This window comes from Heptranchias perlo, unplaced genomic scaffold (genome assembly GCF_035084215.1).
Source record: "Heptranchias perlo isolate sHepPer1 unplaced genomic scaffold, sHepPer1.hap1 HAP1_SCAFFOLD_182, whole genome shotgun sequence".
NCBI classification, from domain to species: Eukaryota; Metazoa; Chordata; class Chondrichthyes; order Hexanchiformes; family Hexanchidae; genus Heptranchias; species Heptranchias perlo.
The window spans coordinates 296,717-321,821 of NW_027139099.1; the positions used below are offsets into that span (position 1 = coordinate 296,717).

At 45.1% G+C, this 25,105-nt stretch overlaps 1 protein-coding gene across 1 annotated transcript in view; it reads left to right on the forward strand.

Annotated features, from left to right (window-relative positions):
- The window catches only part of nipblb (NIPBL cohesin loading factor b), a 690,432-nt gene that overhangs the window by 256,328 nt on the left and 408,999 nt on the right, over positions 1-25,105 (forward strand). Inside the window, exons 8-10 of the mRNA XM_067977852.1 lie at positions 7,994-8,154; positions 17,080-17,173; positions 20,702-21,322. Of these exons, the coding sequence (XP_067833953.1) occupies positions 7,994-8,154; positions 17,080-17,173; positions 20,702-21,322 (876 nt within the window). The remainder of the gene's footprint in view (positions 1-7,993; positions 8,155-17,079; positions 17,174-20,701; positions 21,323-25,105) is intronic.

Sequence of the window (25,105 nt, forward strand, 5' to 3'; positions counted from 1 at the left end):
GTAGACTGATGGGGCGGTAATTGGCCGGATTGGATTTGTCCTGCTTTTTGTGGACAGGACATACCTGGGCAATTTTCCACATTGTCGGGTAGATGCCAGTGTTGTAGCTGTACTGGAACAGCTTGGCTAGAGGCGCAGCTAGTTCTGGAGCACAAGTCTTCAGCACTACAGCTGGGATGTTGTCGAGGCCCATAGCCTTTGCTGTATCCAGTGCACTCAGCCGTTTCTTGATATCACGTGGAGTGAATCGAATTGGCCGAAGACTGGCTTCCGTGATGGTGGGGATATCGGGAGGAGACCGAGATGGATCATCTCCTTGGCACTTCTGGCTGAAGATGGTTGCAAATGCTTAAGCCTTGTCTTTTGCACTCACGTGCTGGACTCCGCCATCATTGAGGATGGGGATGTTTGCAGAGCCTCCTCCCGTTAGTTGTTTAATTGTCCACCACCATTCACAACTGGATGTGGCAGGACTGCAGAGCTTTGATCTGATCCGTTGGTTGTGGAATCGCTTAGCTCTGTCTATAGCATGTTGCTTCCGCTGTTTAGCATGCATGTCGTCCTGAGTTGTCGCTTCACCAGGTTGGCACCTCATTTTTAGGTACACCTGGTGCTGCTCCTGGCATGCTCTTCTACACTCCTCATTGAACCAGGGTTGATCCCCTGGCTTGTTGGTAATGGTAGAGTGAGGAATATGCCGGGCCATGAGGTTACAGATTGTGCTGGAGTACAATTCTGCTGCTGCTGATGGCCCACAGCGCCTCATGGATGCCCAGTTTTGAGCTGCTAGATCTGTTCTGAATCTATCCCATTTAGCAAGGTGGTAGTGCCACACAACACGTTGGATGGTGTCCGCAGTGCGAAGACGGGACTTCATCTCCATGAGGACTGTGCGATGGTCACTCCTACCAATACTGTCATGGACAGATGCATTTGCGACAGGGAGATTGGTGAGGACGAGGTCAAGTAAGTTTTTCCCTTGTGTTGGTTCGCTCACCACCTGCCGCAGGCCCAGTTTAGCAGCTATTTCCTTCAGGACTCGGCCAGCTCGGTCAGTAGTGGTGCTACCGAGCCACTCTTGGTGATGGACATTGAAGTCCCCCACCCAGAGTACATTCTGTGCCCTTGCTACCCTCAGTGCTTCCTCCAAGTGGTGCTCAACATGGAGGAGGACTGATTCATCAGCTGAGGGAGGACAGTAGGTGGTAATCAGCAGGAGGTTTCCTTGCCCATGTTTGACCTGATGCCATGAGATTTCATGGGGTCCGGAGTCAATGTTGAGGACTCCCAGGGCCACTCCCTCCTGACTGTATATCACTGTACCGCCACCTCTGGTGGGTCTGTCCTGCCGGTGGGACAGGACATACCCAGGGATGGTGATGGAAGTGTCTGGGACCTTGGCTGAAAGGTATGATTCTGTGAGTATGGCTATGTCAGGCTGTTGCATGACTCGTCTGTGGGACAGCTCTCCCAATTTTGGCACAAGTCCCCAGATGTTAGTAAGGAGGACCTTGCAGGGTCGACTGGGCTTGGTTTGCCCTTGTCGTGTCCGGTGCCTAGTGGTCCGTCCAGTTTTTTTCTTATTATTTTTCGTAGCGAGATTTTACAACTGAGTGGCTTGCTAGGCCATTTCAGAGGGCAATTACGAATCAACCACATTGCTGTGGGTCTGGAGTCACATTTCGGCCAGACTGGGTAAGGACGGCAGGTTTCCTTCCCTAAAGGACGTTAGTGAACCAGATGGGTTTTTACGACAATCCGGTACAATTCCAGATTTTTATTTAATTAATTAATTGAATTTAAATTCGCCAGCTGCCGTGGCGGGATTTGAACTCATGACTCTGGATTTTAGTCCAGGCCTCTGGATTACTAGTTCAGTAACATAACCACTATGCTACCGTACCCTTAGCTGTAACTTCCCCCCTCCACTCCAGCCTGTCTTGTGATGTCACTTTTGATTTTTCTGTCTGTTTCAGACTCACCACTCATGCTGTTTTATGGTCCCTCTCAGGTCCTGCTCTCTCTTTCTCTGCTTTATGGCCTCTCGCAGGTGCCCGCTCTCTCTGCTTTATGGCCTCTCGCAGGTACCCGCTCTTTCTCTGCTTTATGGCCTCTCGCAGGTCCCCGCACTCTCTCTCTGCTTTATGGCCTCTCTCAGGTCCCCGCTCTCTCTTTCTGCTTTATGGTCGAAAGCGATCTTCCCTTTGTCCCAGCAACCATTTTTCCTCACACCATTGTAAAGCACCGTGAGATGTTTTTCTGTATTAAAGGTCTTACCTAAATCCAGTTTGATTGTTGTAATTAACCTGAGTTGGATTAGCATCATTTTCATGGAGAGAACTGTGCACTATAGGGTTGTCCTGGAGTCTATTGCCACTATCTAAGAGCAATAGATATATGTTCAATGGGAAAGGTTTAAGTGCATATTTCGGTAAATGTAAATATTTATCGAGTTGAAAAATAGATTTAATGCAGACTTATTTTAGCAGCATTATAGTGGGGTTTCTAATTCTAAATAAGGCAATTTTTTTCTAATGGGCATTTTTGGATTTGCAAATTGGCTCTTTTAGCTTGTTTAGCAAGTAGATAGTGATTCATTTACATAGGAATGGGAAAGGAGTGAGGATTACAGTCAGGATGGTGATCGTCAGTAGACGGAGGGTGGGGAGGGAGTGAGGATTACAGTCAGGATGGTGATTGTCAGTAGACTGAGGATGGGGAAGGAGTGAGGATTACAGTCAGGATGGTGATTGTCAGTAGACTGAGGATGGGGAAGGAGTGAGGATTACAGTCAGGATGGTGATCGTCAGTAGACGGAGGGTGGGGAGGGAGTGAGGATTACAGTCAGGATGGTGATCGTCAGTAGACGGAGGGTGGGGAGGGAGTGAGGATTACAGTCAGGATGGTGATTGTCAGTCGACGGAGGATGGGGAGGGAGTGAGGATTACAGTCAGGATGGTGATCGTCAGTCGACGGAGGATGGGGAGGGAGTGAGGATTACAGTCAGGATGGTGATCGTCAGTCGACGGAGGATGGGGAGGGAGTGAGGATTACAGTCAGGATGGTGATCGTCAGTCGACGGAGGATGGGGAGGGAGTGAGGATTACAGTCAGGATGGTGATTGTCAGTAGACGGAGGATGGGGAGGGAGTGAGGATTACAGTCAGGATGGTGATCGTCAGTAGACGGAGGGTGGGGAGGGAGTGAGGATTACAGTCAGGATGGTGATCGTCAGTAGACGGAGGGTGGGGAGGGAGTGAGGATTACAGTCAGGATGGTGATCGTCAGTAGACGGAGGATGGGGAGGGAGTGAGGATTACAGTCAGGATGGTGATCGTCAGTAGACGGAGGATGGGGAGGGAGTGAGGATTACAGTCAGGATGGTGATTGTCAGTAGACTGAGGATGGGGAAGGAGTGAGGATTACAGTCAGGATGGTGATTGTCAGTAGACGGAGGATGGGAAAGGAGTGAGGATTACAGTCAGAATGGTGATTGTCAGTCGACGGAGGATGGGGAGGGAGTGAGGATTACAGTCAGGATGGTGATCGTCAGTAGACGGAGGATGGGGAGGGAGTGAGGATTACAGTCAGGATGGTGATCGTCAGTAGACGGAGGATGGGGAGGGAGTGAGGATTACAGTCAGGATGGTGATTGTCAGTAGACGGAGGATGGGGAGGGAGTGAGGATTACAGTCAGGATGGTGATCGTCAGTCGACGGAGGATGGGGAGGGAGTGAGGATTACAGTCAGGATGGTGATCGTCAGTCGACGGAGGATGGGGAGGGAGTGAGGATTACAGTCAGGATGGTGATCGTCAGTCGACGGAGGATGGGGAGGGAGTGAGGATTACAGTCAGGATGGTGATCGTCAGTCGACGGAGGATGGGGAGGGAGTGAGGATTACAGTCAGGATGGTGATCGTCAGTCGACGGAGGATTGGGAGGGAGTGAGGATTACAGTCAGGATGGTGATCGTCAGTAGACAGAGGATGGGGAGGGAGTGAGGATTACAGTCAGGATGGTGATCGTCAGTAGACGGAGGGTGGGGAGGGAGTGAGGATTACAGTCAGAATGGTGATCGTCAGTCGACGGAGGATGGGGAGGGAGTGAGGATTACAGTCAGGATGGTGATCGTCAGTAGACAGAGGGTGGGGAGGGAGTGAGGATTACAGTCAGGATGGTGATCGTCAGTAGACGGAGGATGGGGAGGGAGTGAGGATTACAGTCAGGATGGTGATCGTCAGTAGACAGAGGGTGGGGAGGGAGTGAGGATTACAGTCAGGATGGTGATCGTCAGTAGACGGAGGATGGGGAGGGAGTGAGGATTACAGTCAGGATGGTGATTGTCAGTAGACGGAGGATGGGGAGGGAGTGAGGATTACAGTCAGGATGGTGATCGTCAGTAGACGGAGGATGGGGAGGGAGTGAGGATTACAGTCAGGATGGTGATCGTCAGTAGACGGAGGATGGGGAGGGAGTGAGGATTACAGTCAGGATGGTGATCGTCAGTAGACGGAGGCTGGGAAAGGAGTGAGGATTACAGTCAGGATGGTGATCGTCAGTCGACGGAGGATGGGGAGGGAGTGAGGATTACAGCCAGGATGGTGATCGTCAGTAGACGGAGGATGGGGAGGGAGTGAGGATTACAGTCAGGATGGTGATCGTCAGTAGACGGAGGATGGGGAGGGAGTGAGGATTACAGTCAGGATGGTGATCGTCAGTAGACGGAGGGTGGGAAAGGAGTGAGGATTACAGTCAGAATGGTGATCGTCAGTAGACTGAGGATGGGGAGGGAGTGAGGATTACAGTCAGGATGGTGATCGTCAGTAGACGGAGGGTGGGGAGGGAGTGAGGATTACAGTCAGGATGGTGATCGTCAGTAGACTGAGGGTGGGGAGGGAGTGAGGATTACAGTCAGGATGGTGATCGTCAGTAGACGGAGGATGGGGAGGGAGTGAGGATTACAGTCAGGATGGTGATCGTCAGTCGACGGAGGATGGGGAGGGAGCGAGGATTACAGTCAGGATGGTGATCGTCAGTAGACTGAGGATGGGGAGGGAGTGAGGATTACAGTCAGGATGGTGATCGTCAGTCGACGGAGGATGGGGAGGGAGTGAGGATTACAGTCAGGATGGTGATCGTCAGTAGACTGAGGGTGGGGAGGGAGTGAGGATTACAGTCAGGATGGTGATCGTCAGTAGACGGAGGATGGGGAGGGAGTGAGGATTACAGTCAGGATGGTGATCGTCAGTCGACGGAGGATGGGGAGGGAGTGAGGATTACAGTCAGGATGGTGATCGTCAGTCGACGGAGGATGGGAAGGGAGTGAGGATTACAGTCAGGATGGTGATAGTCAGTCGACGGAGGATGGGGAGGGAGTGAGGATTACAGTCAGGATGGTGATCGTCAGTAGACTGAGGATGGGGAGGGAGTGAGGATTACAGTCAGGATGGTGATCGTCAGTCGACGGAGGATGGGGAGGGAGTGAGGATTACAGTCAGGATGGTGATCGTCAGTAGACGGAGGGTGGGGAGGGAGTGAGGATTACAGTCAGGATGGTGATCGTCAGTAGACGGAGGATGGGGAGGGAGTGAGGATTACAGTCAGGATGGTGATTGTCAGTAGACGGAGGATGGGGAGGGAGTGAGGATTACAGTCAGGATGGTGATCGTCAGTAGACGGAGGATGGGGAGGGAGTGAGGATTACAGTCAGGATGGTGATTGTCAGTAGACTGAGGATGGGGAAGGAGTGAGGATTACAGTCAGGATGGTGATCGTCAGTCGACGGAGGATGGGGAGGGAGTGAGGATTACAGCCAGGATGGTGATCGTCAGTAGACGGAGGATGGGGAGGGAGTGAGGATTACAGTCAGGATGGTGATCGTCAGTAGACGGAGGATGGGGAGGGAGTGAGGATTACAGTCAGGATGGTGATCGTCAGTAGACGGAGGGTGGGAAAGGAGTGAGGATTACAGTCAGAATGGTGATCGTCAGTAGACTGAGGATGGGGAGGGAGTGAGGATTACAGTCAGGATGGTGATCGTCAGTAGACGGAGGGTGGGGAGGGAGTGAGGATTACAGTCAGGATGGTGATCGTCAGTAGACTGAGGGTGGGGAGGGAGTGAGGATTACAGTCAGGATGGTGATCGTCAGTAGACGGAGGATGGGGAGGGAGTGAGGATTACAGTCAGGATGGTGATCGTCAGTCGACGGAGGATGGGGAGGGAGCGAGGATTACAGTCAGGATGGTGATCGTCAGTAGACTGAGGATGGGGAGGGAGTGAGGATTACAGTCAGGATGGTGATCGTCAGTCGACGGAGGATGGGGAGGGAGTGAGGATTACAGTCAGGATGGTGATCGTCAGTAGACTGAGGGTGGGGAGGGAGTGAGGATTACAGTCAGGATGGTGATCGTCAGTAGACGGAGGATGGGGAGGGAGTGAGGATTACAGTCAGGATGGTGATCGTCAGTCGACGGAGGATGGGGAGGGAGTGAGGATTACAGTCAGGATGGTGATCGTCAGTCGACGGAGGATGGGAAGGGAGTGAGGATTACAGTCAGGATGGTGATAGTCAGTCGACGGAGGATGGGGAGGGAGTGAGGATTACAGTCAGGATGGTGATCGTCAGTAGACTGAGGATGGGGAGGGAGTGAGGATTACAGTCAGGATGGTGATCGTCAGTCGACGGAGGATGGGGAGGGAGTGAGGATTACAGTCAGGATGGTGATCGTCAGTAGACGGAGGGTGGTGAGGGAGTGAGGATTACAGTCAGGATGGTGATCGTCAGTAGACGGAGGATGGGGAGGGAGTGAGGATTACAGTCAGGATGGTGATCGTCAGTAGACGGAGGATGGGGAGGGAGTGAGGATTACAGTCAGGATGGTGATCGTCAGTAGACGGAGGATGGGGAGGGAGTGAGGATTACAGTCAGGATGGTGATCGTCAGTCGGCGGAGGATGGGGAGGGAGTGAGGATTACAGTCAGGATGGTGATAGTCAGTCGACGGAGGATGGGGAGGGAGTGAGGATTACAGTCAGGATGGTGATCGTCAGTAGACTGAGGGTGGGGAGGGAGTGAGGATTACAGTCAGGATGGTGATCGTCAGTAGACGGAGGATGGGGAGGGAGTGAGGATTACAGTCAGGATGGTGATCGTCAGTAGACTGAGGGTGGGGAGGGAGTGAGGATTACAGTCAGGATGGTGATCGTCAGTAGACTGAGGGTGGGGAGGGAGTGAGGATTACAGTCAGGATGGTGATCGTCAGTAGACGGAGGGTGGGGAGGGAGTGAGGATTACTTCTAAAGCTCAATCCTGTCCTTGCCACCCCAGTTAGTGATGAGAATGAGAAGAATTGGCTGATTGTCCCAAATATTTTGAGGTAAATTCGTAATGTCTCAACTGCTGTTTGAGCTGAGAGCTAACTGAACATGGACCCAAAATCTAATCTTGGACCTTCAGCTTAACACTACCCTAGACAGCTCCTAAAAGCACTCGACCATTGTGTGGGGAGGAGGGGCTGGCAGGCAGCTTTTTTTTGTGTGGCAAGTTCTTTAAAGTGATGAATACTATAATATCATCAACGAAGCCTACTTTATTGGAGTTTGTTCTTGAAAATTATTCTGTGTTGCCACCCATGTACTTTCACCAGCGCTGATGTCAGGGTCTTCCCAAAGCTGTCACTGACTGCTGACAAAATAGAAAACATGTACTTAGAGGTGTACTTACCTTTACCCTGCATTAAAACTAGTACTTAAGAGTTATGGTTTAAGTCAAATTCATTCTTGAGTGGAGCAGCCTTTAAGTAAAACAAATGCATTCCTCCGTTTTGGTTGGGCTATTTCAGTGAGGTGGTCTTCTCAGGAACACGTTGATCCCCTTAGTTGTACAGCAGGGGCTTGGTTTGGGGCCTTTGCTTGGCATATTTTTATCACGAGTGAATCAGATAATCTGCACATGTAGAAGAGCCTCATTAACAGAGTATATTGTGCTTTTCAGCTTCTGTATCGAGCCCCATGATTCCCAGTGGCATGCGGAATATTCATGATAGTAAAGTGACAAGTCAGATGTCGGGCACTTCATCCAATCACCATACAGATAATTCCAGACATGGATCAAATGAGGACTACATTCACATGGTTCATCGGCTCGGATCAGAGGTGGGAACATTCTGCAGTAATTCACAAAATGCTCCTTGTACACTCAAACCTGAACTACTACCTGGCAAAACCACGTGGACTCATTCATGTTTAAGTCTTGAATCCTAATATGGTGCTGTAATTAGTTAAGTATTTACGGCTGAAATTGCACTTTGAATTTTAAGTGAGGTTTAGTTTCAAGTAAGTGAGAATCAGTGCTATAAGTTCCACAACACAATTGATTCCTTGGAAAGCCACCTATTTTATAGTTCACTAGATGGGAAAGAGGCTTATGAAACATGAAAGTCTGTGTTCTGTACACTAGCTCGTTCACAGTCGAAAAATTGCCAAATGAAATACTGCCGTTGAAATTGTCAGCTCAAGTGTTGTCCCTTAGATTTGACAGTGTACTTTCTTTACTTGCTCCCATGCTATGGAGGGTGGGACAATGTAGGTGGACATGTTCACCAATGTTCTTGTATGATCTGTATTTCATGTGCAGCCAGATTTCTCATTCTTTCTCATTTATTCAACCTCCATGTGAATAACTGCCGTCCTGTGGGAGGAAATCACCTGTCCATTGTCCCTTAAAGTTTTACTAAGTGCTGAGCTTCACCCGCTCTGCCTTCATTCTGAGCCATGCCCTTAATTTTTTATCATCAGATCTCCCTCGTCTTTCATAGCAGAAAAGTCTCAACACAGTTCTATTTTTGGATCCGTTTTACATGGTCTTTCCTGCAGCCTAACTCTAGTTTATAGTTTAATGTTTTGTCTCAAAGTTGTAAACATAATTGCTATTCTGGTATTATAAACAGTTCAATTTCTGATTCTTTCCAATGAATGATTGGACTGGGCACCTAAAATGCCTTCAATAACCACATGACTCACTGGAATGCGAAGTCTGCTCCAAACAGAATGCAAAAGTATTGAAGCATCCTGCTGGAATGAGCCTCCCTGCTATGTCAAAGGTAGCACAAGTTATTGGGAGAAACAGTGTGGCGTTAAATGGCTGAAAATTCAGTAAAGTACATTTTCCAGCATTGCCATCCTGTGGGCACATGACCATTCAATCTGTCCTGTTGCAGTGCTGGAGCCAAGGTACAGAAGTTGAACGATCATAGAAAAGGTGCAGTCGGGCCAGGAAGGCTCAGCTTCTACTCTCGCTGATATATTTCCCAAATGTGCAATTTTCATGCTAGTACTCAAGGGTTTACATGGTGAAACTGGGAGACTTGCTTGCCGAAAAGATGTCATTTTCATATGAAATTCCCACAGGAGGTGTTTATGGTTCACTCTCTAGGTTTTCAGCACCAAAAGAGGCCATATTAGTCCATCATATCTGGCAGCTGTTTGTTAGAGCAATCCAAAACTAACCCCACTATTCTGTTTCCCAACAGCTCTCTATTGTCCTCTGCTTCAAACATTTATCCAATTTTCTCTTAAAAGATTCAGTGGTCTCTGCCTCAACTACTCCCCCTGTGGTAAAGCATTCCGTGCTCCCAACAGTTCTCTGTAAAGAAACTTCTAGCCGCTCCTCACCCTCATTGACAATTTTAAATGGATAATCCTGTGTCAGAGACTTCCTAGCCAGAGGAAATAGGCTTCCCCTATTCACTCTATCAAAACCCTTCATATTTTTAAAACCTCAATTAAATCTCTTAGCCTCTGCTGCAGTGGAAGTAGTCCCGGTATCTTGCATCTCTTCTCATAACTATAGTTTCCATCTCTGGCATCATCCTGGTGAAGTTGCTCTCTGTGGTGCCCAGAATTGTATAGCACTCTAATTGTGGCCTGACCAATGTTTCGTATAAATTTATGTTACTACTTTAAATTGCTGCGACTTGGCCTGCAGTTGGCTCTGAGGTTTTCCCAAATGCCATAATGGCAGTCTTTGAGATGCAGCTACCAATAGTTGTGCTGGCTGGTTGATTATCTCCCAGGGGGTCAGAGGGCGAGCGGTTCAGGAAGTCACAGCACTGCCAGAGCAGTGGACTCGATAAATCAGGAGTTCGCTCCTAATTGCATCAGATGTAAGACCGGTGATTTACAAAGGCCTGCTTCAAGAGTGGGCTATATAGAGGGCAGCATTACATGCATATCCCTGGCCTGAGGGCATCAACCATCTTACTGGGATTGGCCTTCCAGGGAAGGTGGAGACAGAAACATTCACGAGGCAGTTGAATGGTGGCACCTTAGGTTTCTACGGAAAGGTGAGCTGAATAGCCTTCCTCATTTATACTTTTATGATCATTTATGGTACTGTATGCAATACTGTTCATGAAGCTCCTACAGCTAAATCATCTTGGTTACTGAATGTTGTGCTGTGATGTCTGAGCAAAGGAGATCAAGGGCCTTCAGCACCCATCTGTGATGATGCCAGCACCAAAGTCTTGACAAGTGGTGTTATAAAGAGAGTAAACCTCAACATTGCAAGGATACTGGAATTTATTTCCAGGTTTTTAGACACCAGTACAGCAGCTCTGGACCTGTTACCTTCCTGGCAGGAGAGGTGTGCCTTCTAGCTTAACATCTGTGGTGGGTAAAATTTTGGAGTCTATTATTAAGGAGACAGTAACGGAACATTTAGATAAGCATAATTTAATAGGACAAAGTCAGCATGGCTTTATGAAGGGGAAGTCATGTCTGACAAATTTGCTTGAGTTCTTCGAGGATATAACGTATAGGGTGGATAAAGGGGAACCAGTGGACGTAGTGTATTTAGACTTCCAGAAGGCATTCGACAAGGTGCCACATAAAAGATTATTACTTAAGATAAAAAATCACGGGATTGGGGGTAATATTCTGGCATGGGTGGAGGATTGGTTATCGAACAGGAAGCAGAGAGTTGGGATAAATGGTTCATTTTCGGACTGGCAACCAGTAACCAGTGGTGTTCCACAGGGGTCGGTGCTGGGTCCCCAACTCTTTACAATCTATATTAACGATTTGGAGGAGGGGACCGAGTGCAACATATCAAAATTTGCAGATGATACAAAGATGGGAGGGAAAGTAGAGAGTGAGGAGGACATAAAAAACCTGCAAGGGGATATAGACAGGCTGGGTGAGTGGGCGGAGATTTGGCAGATGCAATATAATATTGGAAAATGTGAGGTTATGCACTTTGGCAGGAAAAATCAGAGAGCAAGTTATTTTCTTAATGGCGAGAGACTGGAAAGTACTGCAGTACAAAGGGATCTGGGGGTCCTAGTGCAAGAAAATCAAAAAGTTGGTATGCAGGTGCAGCAGGTGATCAAGAAAGCCAACGGAATGTTGGCTTTTATTGCTAGGGGGATAGAATATAAAAACAAGGAGGTATTGCTGCAGTTATATAAGGTATTGGTGAGACCGCACCTGGAATACTGCATACAGTTTTGGTCTCCATACTTAAGAAAAGACATACTTGCTCTCGAGGCAGTACAAAGAAGGTTCACTCGGTTAATCCCGGGGATGAGGGGGCGGACATATGAGGAGAGGTTGAGTAGATTGGGACTCTACTCATTGGAGTTCAGAAGAATGAGAGGCGATCTTATTGAAACATATAAGATTGTGAAGGGTCGTGATCGGGTGGATGCAGTAAGGATGTTCCCAAAGATGGGTGAAACTAGAACGAGGGGGCATAATCTTAGAATAAGGGGCTGCTCTTTCAAAACTGAGATGAGGAGAAACTTCTTCACTCAGAGGGTGGTCGGTCTGTGGAATTTGCTGCCCCAGGAAGCTGTGGAAGCTACATCATTAGATAAATTTAAAACAGAAATCGACAGTTTCCTGGAAGTAAAGGGAATTAGGGGTTATGGGGAGCGGGCAGGAAATTGGACATGAAGCTGAGTTCGGATCGGTCACTGCCCTGTGGGTGGCGGAGAGGGCCCAGGGGCTATGTGGCCGGGTCCTGCTCCGACTTCTTGTGTTCTTTAGATTTGTGGTTGGGATCAGATCAGCCATGATCTTATTGAATGGCGGAGCAGGCTCGAGGGGCCGATTGGCCTACTCCTGCTCCAATTTCTTATGTTCTTATGTTCTAACCATGTACTGATGAGGCCACTTCTCACCACTGGGATGATTGTTGGTCTCTTGTCTCTGGAGAAAATCACAGAATGGAATTTATTTTTCTTCAGAAAAAAGATTGAGGCGCTATAACCCAGATTTTTAAAATACTAGAGTGGATAGGTCGGCTCTTTAGGTAACCCCATTACGAAAATCAGGTAAGCAGGGAGAGTCTGAGCTCATTCTGTTCGTGCAGTGACTTTTTCTTGGGGCAGTGCATGGAGGGTTCCTCTTGAGGCTGTCTGTAAAGAAGATGCATGGGGATTAGAAAAGTACAGAGATCTTGGGGGAGTGAGAGAAGCAGAGAATTCATGATTAAGGTACCATACATGGACTTCAGAAGGAGTGGGCTTGATGGACCATCTTGTTCTAAGCTTGCTTATGTGCCTAGAGCAGTATACATGGTTTTCACTAAGTATTACTGTCTTGACACTTGAGGATGATAAATACATTGGCACTGTGCTCAAAGCAGGATCCAAGATTTCCATCCTCAAGTGTACCATGAACTCTTTCTGTGCTTTTGTATATTCATTTATACCTGGGGGTTGAATGAGGAACGAAGGTTTACATTTCTTGATATGTGTGGTCTTCCTCATTCTTTAAAACAAGTTCAAGCTCCTCATGCAAAGGCTATTCATTGTTTCTTGTTCTGTCCACCACTTTTGTAAAGTGCCACGTTATATTTTGTTGTAGTTTGGACCTGTTTTTGATCTCATACAGTTGTCGGTATTGCTGTTTTGAGGGTCTAGGTGTGTGAAAGGCATGACCTAGGGTAAAGGTTTATTTCTATTCAATTATGGAAAAGGATGTTCCACTCATTTCTTAAACGGACGGTATCCCTAAGTAATTTTATCTCAACAGAATGCTACTTCGTAGCAGTGATAATATCCAAGAGTTGATTAGGAGCTTGGGTGCAATATGACCACGGATGATGTAGCTATCTACTATGCCGTACTAGTACAGACTGATTTCCCCTGATGGACTGACGCTGTGTAAATTGAAAATTGTAAAGTTGGAGAGCAGGCTACTCTTGTGCACCTCCAAATATTACACCTTGTTCAAAAAGGGTGTAAGCATAATCCCGGCAACTACAGGCCACAGTTTAACCTCGGTGGGGGGAAGAGTTTAGAAACAATAATCCGGGACAGAATGAACAGTCACTTGGACAAGTGTGGATTAATAAAGGAAAGCCAGCACGGATTTAGAATCATAGAAAGGTTAGAGAGAGGAAAGAGGCCATTCAGCCCATCGAGTCCATGCTGGCTCTATGCAAGAGCAATCCAGGTAGTCCCACTCCCCTGCCCTTTCCCCGTAGCCCTGCAAATTTTTTATTTTCAAGTACTTATCCAGTTCCCTTCTGAAGACCATGATTGAATCTGCTTCCACCACCCCCTCAGGCAGTGCAATCCAGATCCTAACCACTCACTGTGTTTTTTAAAAAAAATTCCTCATGTCACCTTTGGTTCTTTTGCCAGTCACTATGTCCTCTGGTCCTTGACCCTTCTGCCAATGGGAACAGTTTCTCTCTATCTGCTCTGTCTAGACCCTTCATGATTTTGAATACCTCTATCAAATCTTCTCACAACCGTCTCGGTTCGAAGGAGAACAACCCCAGCTTCTCCAGTCTATCCACGTAATTTAAGTCCCTCATCCTTGGAACCATTCTAGTAAATCTTTTCTGCACCCTCTCTAAGGCCTTCACATTCTTCCTAAAGTGTGGTGCCCAGAACTGGACACAATACACCAGTTGTGGCCGAACCAGTGTTTTATAAAGGTTCATCATGACTTCCATACTTTTGTACCCTATGCCTTTATTTATAAAGCCCAGGATCCCATATGCTTTTTTAACCACTTTCTCAACCTGCCACCTTCAATGATTTGTGCACATATACCCCCAGATCTCTCTATTCCTGTACCCCTTTTAGAGTTGTGCCCTCTAGTTTATATTGCCTCTCCTCGTTCTTCCTACTGAAATGTATCACTTCGCATTTTTCTGTCTTAAATTTCATTTGCCACGTGTCCGCCCATGCCACCAGCCTGTCTATATCCTCTTGAAGTCTATCACTGTCCTCCTCACTGTTCACTACCCTTCCAAGTTTTGTGTCATCTGCAAATTTTGAAATTGTAACATGCTGATATGTTACCCCCAACCCCAGGAGTTCTTATCTTGCATAACAATCTTTACTGTGGCACCTTATCGAATGCCTTTTGAAAATCCAAATATACTACATCCACTGGTTTCCCTTTATCTACTCTGCTAGTTACATCTCCAAAAAAAAATGTAATAAATTTGTCAAACACTATTTCCGTTTCATAAAACCATGTTGACTCTGCCTAATTATATTATGATTTTCTAAGTGCCCTGTTACCACTTCCTTAATGATGGATTCCAGCATTTTCCCAATGACTGGTGTCAGGTTAACTGGCCTGTAGTTTCCTGTTTTCTCTCTCATTTTGTTTCTTGAACAGTGGGGTCACATTTGCTACCTTCCAATCTGCTTGGGACCATTCTAGAATCTATGGAAATTTAGAAGATCCCACATCCCAATTTGACAAGGTCCCACATGGCCCACTGATCAAAAAAGTAAAAGCCCGTGGGATCCAAGGGAGAGTGGCAAGTTGGATCCAAAATTGTCTCAGTGGCAGGAAGTAAAGGGTATAGGTTGATGGGTGTTTTTGTGACTGGAAGGCTGTTTCCGTGGGGTTCCACAGGGCTCAGTACTCGGTCCCTTGCTTTTTGTGTTATATATTAATGATTTGGTCTTGAAGGTAGGGGGCATGATTAAGAAGTTTGCAGATGATACAAAAATTGGCCGTGTGGTTGATAGTGAGGAGGAAAGCTGTAGACTGCAGAAAGATATCAATGGACTGGTCAGGTGGGCAGAAAAGTGACAAATGGAATTCAATCCAGAGAAGTGTGAGATAATGCATTTGGGGAGGGCAAACAAGGCAAGGGAATACACAATAAATGGGAGGATACAGAAATGTGTAGTAGAAGTGAGGGAGCTTGGAGTGCATGTCCACAGATCCCTGAAGGTAGCAGGACAGGTAGATAAGGTGGTTAAAAAGGCATACGGGATACTTTCCTTTATTAGCCGAGGCATAGGATATAAGAGCAGGGAGGTTACGCTGGAACTGTATAAAACACTGGTTAGGCCACAGCTTGAGTACTGTGTACAGTTCTGGTCACCACATTACAGGAAAGATGTAATTGCACTAGAGAGGGTACAGAGGAGATTTACACGGATGTTGCTAGGACTGGAGAATTTTAGCTATGAGGAAAGATTGGATAGGCTGGAGTTCTCTTTGGAACAGAGGAGGCTGAGGGGTGATTTAATTGAGGTGGATAGAATTATGAGGGGCCGAGATAGAGTGGATAGGAAGGACCTGTTTTCCTTAGCAGAGGGGTCAGTGACCGGGGGCGTAGACTTAGTGATTGGTGGAAGGATTAGAGGGGAGCTGAGGAAAACATTTCTCACCCAGAGGTTGGTTGGGGGCTGGAACTCACTGCCTGAAAGGGTGGTAGAGGCAGAAACCCTCAACTCATTTAAAAAGTACTTGGACGTGCACCTGAAGTGCCGTAACCTACAGCGGTATGGACCAAGTGCTGGAAAGTGGGATTAGGCTGGGTGGCTCGTTTTCGGCCGGCACGGACATGAAGGCCTCCTTCTGTGCCATAAATTTTCTATGATTCTATGAAGATCATAACCAATGCATCCACTATCTCTGCAGCCACCTCTTTCAGAACCCTAGGTGTAGGCCATCAGGTCCAGGGGATTTGTCGGTTTTTAGTCCCATTAGTTTGTCCAGTACTTTTTCTCTACTGATATTAATTACTTTAAATTCCTTACTCTCATTAGACCCTGGGTTCCCCCACTTTTTCTGATATGTTTTTTGTGCTCTACTATGAAGTCAGATACAAAATATTTGTTTACCGTCTCTGCCATTTCCTTATTCCCCATTATAATTTCTCCTGCCTCAGCCTCTAAGGGACCACTGTTTACTTTTGCTACTCTCTTCCTTTTTACATACTTGTAGAAGCTCTTACAATCTGATTTTAGATTTCTTGCTAGTTTACTTTCATATTCTATTTTCTCATCAATTTTTTGGTCGTCCTTTGCTTGTTTCTAAAACTCTCCCAATGCTCAGGCGTCTACTCTTCTAGGCAACATTATGGTCCTCTTCTTTTAATCTAATACTATCCTTAACTTTAGTTAGCCATGGATCACTTTTCCTGTGGACTTTTTATTCCTCAATGGAATGTATATTTGTTGAGAATTATAAAATGTTTCTTTAAATGTTTGCCACTGCTTATCTACTGTCATATCTTTTAATCTAATTTCCCATTCTACCGTAGCCAACTTGCCCCTCATACCTATGTAATTGGCTTTATTTAAGTTTAAGACTCTAGTTTCAGACTTAAGTACAACACTCTCAAACTCAATGTGAAATTCTATCATATTATGATCACTCTTCTCCAGAGGATCCTTTACTGAGATTACTAATTAACCCTGTCTCATTATATAATACAAGATCTAAAATAGCCTGTTCCCTGATTGGTCCTATGACATATTGCTTTACGAAACCGTCTCGAAAGCATTCCGTGAACTCGTCCTCCAAACTATTTTTACCAATTTGATTTGCCCAGTCTATATGAAGATTAAAGTCCCCTACAATTACTGCATTACCTTTGTTACAAGCTCCTATTAATGATTATTACAACAGTGACTGTAGTTCAAAAGTACTTCATTGGCTGTGAAGTGCTTTAGGATGTCATGTGGTTGTAAAAAGCGCTATAAAAATGCAAGTTGTTTCTTTCCTTCCCCTTTAATTTGTTGCATTAGATTTTGTTTGGTTATTTGCTTCAAGTTTTTTTAAGCTAATGTTTTAAATTTTTTGTTGTAGGATGGTGATTCTTCACTGAGAAATGCTGCTTCCTTCCCTTTAAGGTCCCCACAAACGGTGTGTTCTCCTGCGAGCAGCGATGGGACTCCAAAAGGTACATTTATAAAGATGCATGAACTGAACCTATCCTGGATATTGTGTGTAAAATAATGGATACTTGAGACTGATTGCAAAGCAGCAATCTAATTGAGGGGCAGGATGACATGAGCCTCAAGGACAATTGTTCACTGGCTTTAAGTCATTTGGTCCCCACAATTGGATAATTATATTGAGATTTATTGAAACTTATCTATTTTGTTTCGCATTGTTTTGGGCCCATAGATAGAGTCCCTGTCTTTTGTGCATGATGTTTACACTGAAGAATCAAAACTCTTCCTGGTTCAGGTACTTTAAATCTAGGACTATTTCTCACTGAAGTAAGGGTCACGCCGAGGGATGGGAGGCAGAGGGAAGGTGTAGCTAACTTTGTAACATGCCATGGGGAGAGTCTGAAGCTGGAATGGAGTATTTTCCACGAGTGGCTATGCACCTTACTGAAATGATATCCCTTACCTATTGGGAGATGCACTACTAAATTTAGTTACGGATGAGGGGTGTACTTTGTAGTGAAAGCACTCCCTGCCACTTTACTATCTGTTTAATTATTGCTCCATTACTGCAAGCTTATTATCTGGGATAAAGTTCTATTCTAAAATAAGGTTTGGATTCACTTAGTGCAATTTGAAATTTAAGACAATTCTATATGCAAACGATTTAGATCATAACTTATTACCATGATTGATTTAAGTGGCTTTTTAATTTGAGACGATTTCATCCCACACAAAGGTTGTCCAGAAAGATGAAACTACAAAGAGGGGGGCCCTTTGGTGAAAATCTTTGTTTATTCAGGTTTATAAAACTGTTTTTGTTTTGAGTGAGGTAGTGCATTGGTAGCTGAATAATTATGGTTGTATCAGTTACATTTACAGTTTTACAGATGGTTGAGTTTAGTGAAACCATCGCATTGGCCCTGAGAGTATGCACTAAACTGTCTCAGGGTGTTTGATGAGATCATAGAAACAGCTTGTATATTCTGCTTCAGATTAAATCATCAGTACACAGACACTTGTGGGTTAAATCTGTACCTGCTCAGCTGACTGGAAGATTGTAAATCTGATGTGTGACTCGTGCATTGGTTGCACTCCCTATGCAAGGCAAATCTGATGGTGAATCCAATCTTTCTATCTTGCTGGTTGAAATGTTCCTCTCTGAAATTTCTAGCTTCAGGACTTTCTTGGAGAAATCCTCTTGCAGTCTGATTTCGTGTATATTGTCTTCTTTAGCATCCATTTTTACTTCACTGAATCCCCCCCCCCCCGTCAAATTCCAAACAATAACCCTACACATGTGGGCCACAGCCCCGAGGATCAGAGCTTGCTTGCTTCCCACAGCTGGTTTTCATTATCTCTGCATTCTTCAATCTTCAGCAGCAAATGAGTGCTGAGCCCTTCCTCTCAGTAGGGCCTTTCATGACCCACCCAAGCAGGTCAGCCTGTGACTGCTTACCAGTTTTGGGTTAGAGTTTCTCAAAACTTTCCTGTGGAGATTCAATACTGCTTTTATCACTTGCTTGTTGGGGTGTCTTACAAAGGATACATTGGGCCCTTTAATTCTTTCCTTGGGGAGAGAGGCTCAAGGTATAAAATGCAGTCTGCACCTGGCAGATAATGAAGCCTACACAGCATGTCTTATGGGAGAAGATAGTGCTCCATTTATCTACCCTCCCATTGTGTCTAGGAACCTTAGAAACAATGCATTGATGATGAGAGGTTGCGGTTGTTAAATCCCAGTTTGATGCAGCGTGTAATACCACTGAAACTGTTTGGGTGGGGGTACTCAGTGTTTATTTCCTTTCTGATCGTTTCTCAGCCAAGGATGTACAGTACAATTTTCAGCACTGATGTTTCCTGTCAAGGATGATGGATTGGGATCCCTTGCTGAAGGATGATTCAGACTTCCACTTGGTCCAAGAGCAGGTCATAATCCTTTAAGGGGCGGCAGCCTTAAATCCATTGGAATGTTTTGAGAAATATGTAAGTGCCTTGTTTTCAAAGGCATCTGTTGTTGTCTTGATCCAGAGCATTCACCGGTTTTCAGCATAATGCTCTGAACAAGTTTGTCCAAAGTGGACTCCAGTAACCATTTCAAAATATCCTGAGCGCACATTCCCATCAGAACATTACCGACTACCTTTCACTGCTTTTTGGGTAATGGAATGCCGTCGCCTCAGATTCTCAGGCAGTGGGAATGGCATCACTGCCTTGTTTACAGAAATTAGGATGCTCAGCAACTGGAGATGAGTGAGTGAATCACTTTTACAATGGAAAACCTTTGAACATGCCCTTTACCGGTTCACACGAAGGAATTTCTATTCTTGCTGCTTTCAGCACTGAAATTGCACAAGTGTTTGTGACCCAAGACATTTTAACAAGTTCAAAGTGATCTTCGTGGGCTGAAGGAAAGATTAGTTGGCACTTTTTAAAAGGATGCATCTTTTATGACCTCAACAAAGAGTTAAGAATCCTTAAATTTGCTATTAGTGGTAAGTACTTACAGTACAAAGTACTTCCCTTTGACTTGGCAATCACCTCCTTATGCCAACCCTTGGTGTGCATATAAAGCCTGTTAGTTGATCCTCCTTTGGTGTGCAAGAATGCATGTTTGCCTTGTACTTAGATAATGAGCTGAGCTCCTGAGAGTGACTGGAGAGGTGATAAAAGTACAGACCTTGAATAGAACTAGACCTGTACTTGAGAAATTTGGCATTCAGCATGATATTTTGAAAATCTCATTTGATCCCTATTCAAGACCTTGTCTTCATTAAAGCCTATTGTCAATCCAGTTTGGGAATTCTGTCTTTACTGCAGTGGTGTGTCCGAGAAGAATGGCATTAAATGTATCTCTTTACACGTTTGGTCTACTAGCCGCAACTACCTTCAGTTTTCCTGATGATTTCCTTTGTGTCCTCTTCAGCTGTTTTCACTCATGCTACTGCTTCACAGGAGATTAGTGGTGGGCTGTACACCACTTAACGTGAGTGAATCTTGCCAGTATTCTTGGTAAGGAATCCCTCGAGGAGCAGGACATTGCAACTGGATCTCCCAGGTCAGCCAGTTACAGAGGTAGATGTCCTATGTTCACTTTTTAGAGTTCACATTCTAAAGTGCATTTGGTGTGATTAATGTAGGGAGGGCACCCACCACCGTCCTTGTTCAGCTGGTCAGGCACAAAACCCACACGTGTCAGTTTGGAAGGTTATTTTGATGAATGACCTTTCCTTTCACCCATTTTATTATCCATTGTCATTGTCCTTGCCAGTCTATGGCTCACTATGACTTTGGTGTTTAATAGGATAGGATAAGTGCTGGTAATTGTTCCTCCTCCGATTTCTGAGCTTTGGGAGTGTAACTGGGTTACATTTTGTACCGTAGAATATTTATCACTGGGAGTTTGGAGAATTATACTTGTAAAGCTATTGGATGGTGCAGTGTCAATATTTCATACAAGTTAAAATGCTATTTAGAAGTTTTGTACCCTGCAGTCCATGCACTAGATTTGAACTCTACCTTTTTTGTGCTGACAGCATCCAGGCCGCCTCTGATCTTGCAGTCGCCGCCTCCTTACACCTCACCCAGAGATGCCCCACCTGATATTCTGCTGGATTCCCCAGATAGGATGGGAAGCAAGAAGAAAAATAAAAAGGCTAAGCTGACCAAGGAGGAAAAAGAACAGGCAGATAAGACTGCTATGTATGACATTGTCAGCTCTCCATCTAAGGACTGTACAAAGCTCACTCTGAGGCTGACTCGAGTTCGAGATCAGCAGGATGATATGCTCCCAAACATGGACAGCAGTACAGAGAATGAGGCAGAATTGAACAGTATGCAGTTCCCTGAACAGACTGCAAAACAGCCAGGGACTCCTAATGATGTCCATGGCTCAGTGAACGTTCCTGCTCAGTGTGTGCCTCAACAGGAGCAGGCCTTCCTTCAAGCACAGCAGGTTCCTGTCTTACAACAGAACACTGCAGTTGGAACAGTGAAAACAGCACAGTCACAGTCACAGCCACTGCAGCAGCAATCACAACAGCAGACTATGACACCATACGATGAGGTAGAATTGGATGCTTTAGCAGAGATTGAACGGATAGAACGAGAGTCTGCCATGGAGAGAGAGAGATTTTCCAAGGAGGTACAGGATAAAGGTGAGATTTTAATCTGTTCAAGAGAATCTTGTGACGTTTATAAGAAGGAAAAATGAACTTTAAAGTTCCTCTTCCCCCTCACCCTCCATTTTTCGCCCTTTCCACCCTCAACAAAAGTTCCACTCACCAATTACGCAGGAGTGTGGCAAGGAACATGTTGTCAATGCCGCTGTAACTAGCCGCTCTGAGGTCCTATTTCTGCTTTTGTGAGTTACTGCGGTTGCTAGTGGCTTTGGGGAGCCTCCCGCAAGTCAGATTGAAGTTGTCTTCTCAAATTGGACTGGCAATGTAATCACAATGCAGAAGGAATGCAGAATTTGAATTTAACACTTAGAGGCAGTATCTTTACTAAATCGCTGGAGTAATTTTTTATCTGAGATAAAGTAGCAGATTGTCTTTGTTTTGAAGTGCAGTGTACAGCTTTTTGGAGACGACTGAAATTTATACCGCACTTTGCAGAGCATCCAACCATCTTTCGTTCCGCTGATCAGTACAGAGCTACACACCTACTGTTAATGTTATATTCTATTCTATAGACATCTAGAACAAACTTCCAGATGTTGCTTTGCTAGTCTCCAAATAGTAATTTTATTAATGTGACTTGATGCAAACACTTGATAGAAAGCACAATGTCTTGGCCTGTTCTCTACTGTCTGACGCAGCATATCATGCTAAGCAGTAGGAATCATTACTTTCTGCATTCCAGCATAAACCTGTGGCATTTGCTAAAGGGAAATAGAACTGCTGACTGGTGCAACAGTACCAAACACCTAGGACTTCTGGTCAGATTTGACACACATGAAGCACTCGAGGCCCTGTTGAGGGAGAGGTAGTAGTAACTTAGTTCAGACAGTGTCTCCCTGGCTTTGTTCTCTGTTCTGCTTCACACCCATTCTCAAGTGAATGCCAAAGTTCTGATACTTCCACTTGCATAAGAGCAGTTCCTAATATTGAAATGAGTTAATAAAACCTTTTGTACAAGTGTCAGTGTCCACAAGTATGCGTTCTTGTAATGTTGAGTGCTTCATTTGTCAGCAGTTTTATTCCAGGATTTGATAGGAAATGAACATTGCTGCTGTGTACTCATGATTACTTGGAACAAGATCCAGACAACCAAACTTGTTTTGAATCCAGCCCTCTTACAGTCATCTGTTTGGTACAAAGTTACGTAGCTATTAATGTTATATTCTATAGCAGTTTATAACTTCCAGAATTTGAGCCTCTGTTCTCCAAAACAATGTAACCTTGATTGCGTGCATGTGGTGGAATGTACGTTGTTGTGACTTGTTATTTACATAAGCTGGCACCTATCTGAAAAGTGACGTAACTGTCTTCAGGCTGGGTTCAGATCTGTGGCCATTTTCAGTATGCCTGATTTAACATAGGTCCAACTGACGGCTACTGTGTTGTATGCTAAAATTCTGGTCTCTGAACTTCCTAATCCTAAATCTATACCTGGCATCATGGATCCAAAATAACGCTGTTCCACTGATGGTCTACTGGATTATGGAGGACTTTAATCTTCATATCGACTGAACAAATCAAATTGGCAAAGGTAGTCTGGAGGACGAGTTCATGGAATGCATTTGAGACAGTTTCCTAGAACAATATGTCATGGAATCAACCAGAGAACAGGCTATTTTAGATCTTGTCTTGTGTAATGAGGCAGGGTTAATTAGTAATCTCACAGTAAAGGATCCTCTGGGGAAGAGCGATCATAATATGATAGAATTTCACATTGAGTTTGGGAATGACATACCCAGTTGAAAACCAGAGTCTTAAATTTAAATAAAGCTGACTACATAGCTATGAGGGGGCGAGTTGGCTACGGCAGATTGGGAAATTAGATTAATGGGTATGATGGTAGATAAGCAATGGCAAACATTTAAAGAAATATTTCATAATTATCAACGAATATAATTCCATTGAGAAATAAAAACTCCACGGGAAAAGTGATTCATCCGTGACTAACTAAAGAAGTTAAGAATAGTATTAGATTAAAAGAAGAGGCTTATAATGTTACCAAGAAGAGTAGTAAGCCTGAGGATTGGGAGAGTTTTAGAAACAAGCAAAGGACGACCAAAAAATTGGTAAGGGAGAAAATGGAATATGAAAGTGAACTAGCAAGAAATCTAAAAACAGATTGTAAGAGCTTCTACAAATATGTAAAAAGGAAGAGAGTAGTAAAAGTAAACGTTGGTCCCTTAGAGGCTGAGACAGGAGAAATTATAATGGGGAATATGGAAATGGCAGAGACGGTAAACAAATATTTTGTATCTGTCTTCAGAGTAGAGCACAAAAAAAGCATAGTGGGGAACCAAGGGGCTAATGAGAGTGAGGAACTTAAAGTAATTAATATCAGTAGAGAAAAAGTACTTGAGAAACTAATGGGACTAAAAACTGATAAATCCCCATGACCTGATGGCCTACACCTAGGGTTCTGAAAGAGGTGGCTGAAAGATGGATTGGTTATGATCTTCCAAAATTCCCTAGATTCAAGAACTGTCCCAGTGGATTGGAAGGTAGCAAATGTGACCGTGGTGTTCAAGAAAGGTGGGAGAGAGAAAACAGGGAACTACAGGCCAGTTAGATGGACATTGGTCGTCAGGAAAATTTTAATTTTTAAAAAATTCATTCATGGAATGTGGGCATCGCCGGCAAGGCTGGCATTTATTGCCCATCCCTAATTGCTGTTGACAAGGTGGTGGTGAGCCGCCGCCTTGAACCGCTGCAGTCCGTCTGGTGAAGGTTCTCCCACAGTGCTGTTAGGAAGGGAGTTCCAGGATTTTGACCCAGCGACGATGAAGGAACGGTGATATATTTCCAAATCAGGATGGTGTGTGACTTGGAGGGGAACGTGCAGGTGGTGTTGTTCCCATGTGCCTGCTGCCCATGTCCTTCTAGGTGGTAGAGGTCGCGGGTTTGGGAGGTGCTGTTGAAGAAGCTTTGGCGAGTTGCGGCAGTGCAGCTCTTAGATGGTACACACTGCAGCCATAGTGCGCTTGTGGTGAAGGGAGCGAATGTTTAGGGTGGTGGATGGGGTGCCAATCAAGCGGGCTGCTTTGTCCTGGATGGCGTCGAGTTTCTTGAGTGTTGCTGGAGCTGCACTCATCCAGGCAAGTGCCGGAATCCATTATTAAGAAAGTTGTAACTTAGAAAATCATAATATGATTAGGCAGAGTCAACCTGGTTTTATGGAAGGGAAATAGTATTTGATAAATTTATTCGTTTTTTGAGGATGTATCTAGCAGGGTAGATAAAGGGGAACCAGTGGATGTAGTATATTTGGATTTTCAAAGGCATTCGATAAGGTGCCACATAAAAGGTTGCTACACAAGATAAGAGCTCATGGGGTTAGTAATGTATTAGCATGGATTGAGGCTTCGTTAACGGACAAATAGTTGCAACTCTGCTGGAAGAAGTATTAATCAGGAGATAGTCGGGGCATGTAATAAGGGAACAGCCATAATTATGGGGGATTTTAATTATCATATTAACTGGACAAATCAAATTGGGCAGAGCAGCCTTGAGGACGAGTTCATTGAGTGCATCAGGGATGGATTTCTTGAGCAGTATGTAACTGATCCTACAAGGGGGCAGGCAACCTTGGACCTGGTCCTGTGTAATGAGTCAGGATTAATTAATAATGTCCTAGTTAAGGATCCCCTTGGAACGAGCGACCACAACATGGTTGAATTCCATATCCAATTAGAGGGTGAGAAGGTTGATTCTCAAACAAGCGTACTGAGCTTGAATAAAGGAGACTATGATGGTATGAGAGCG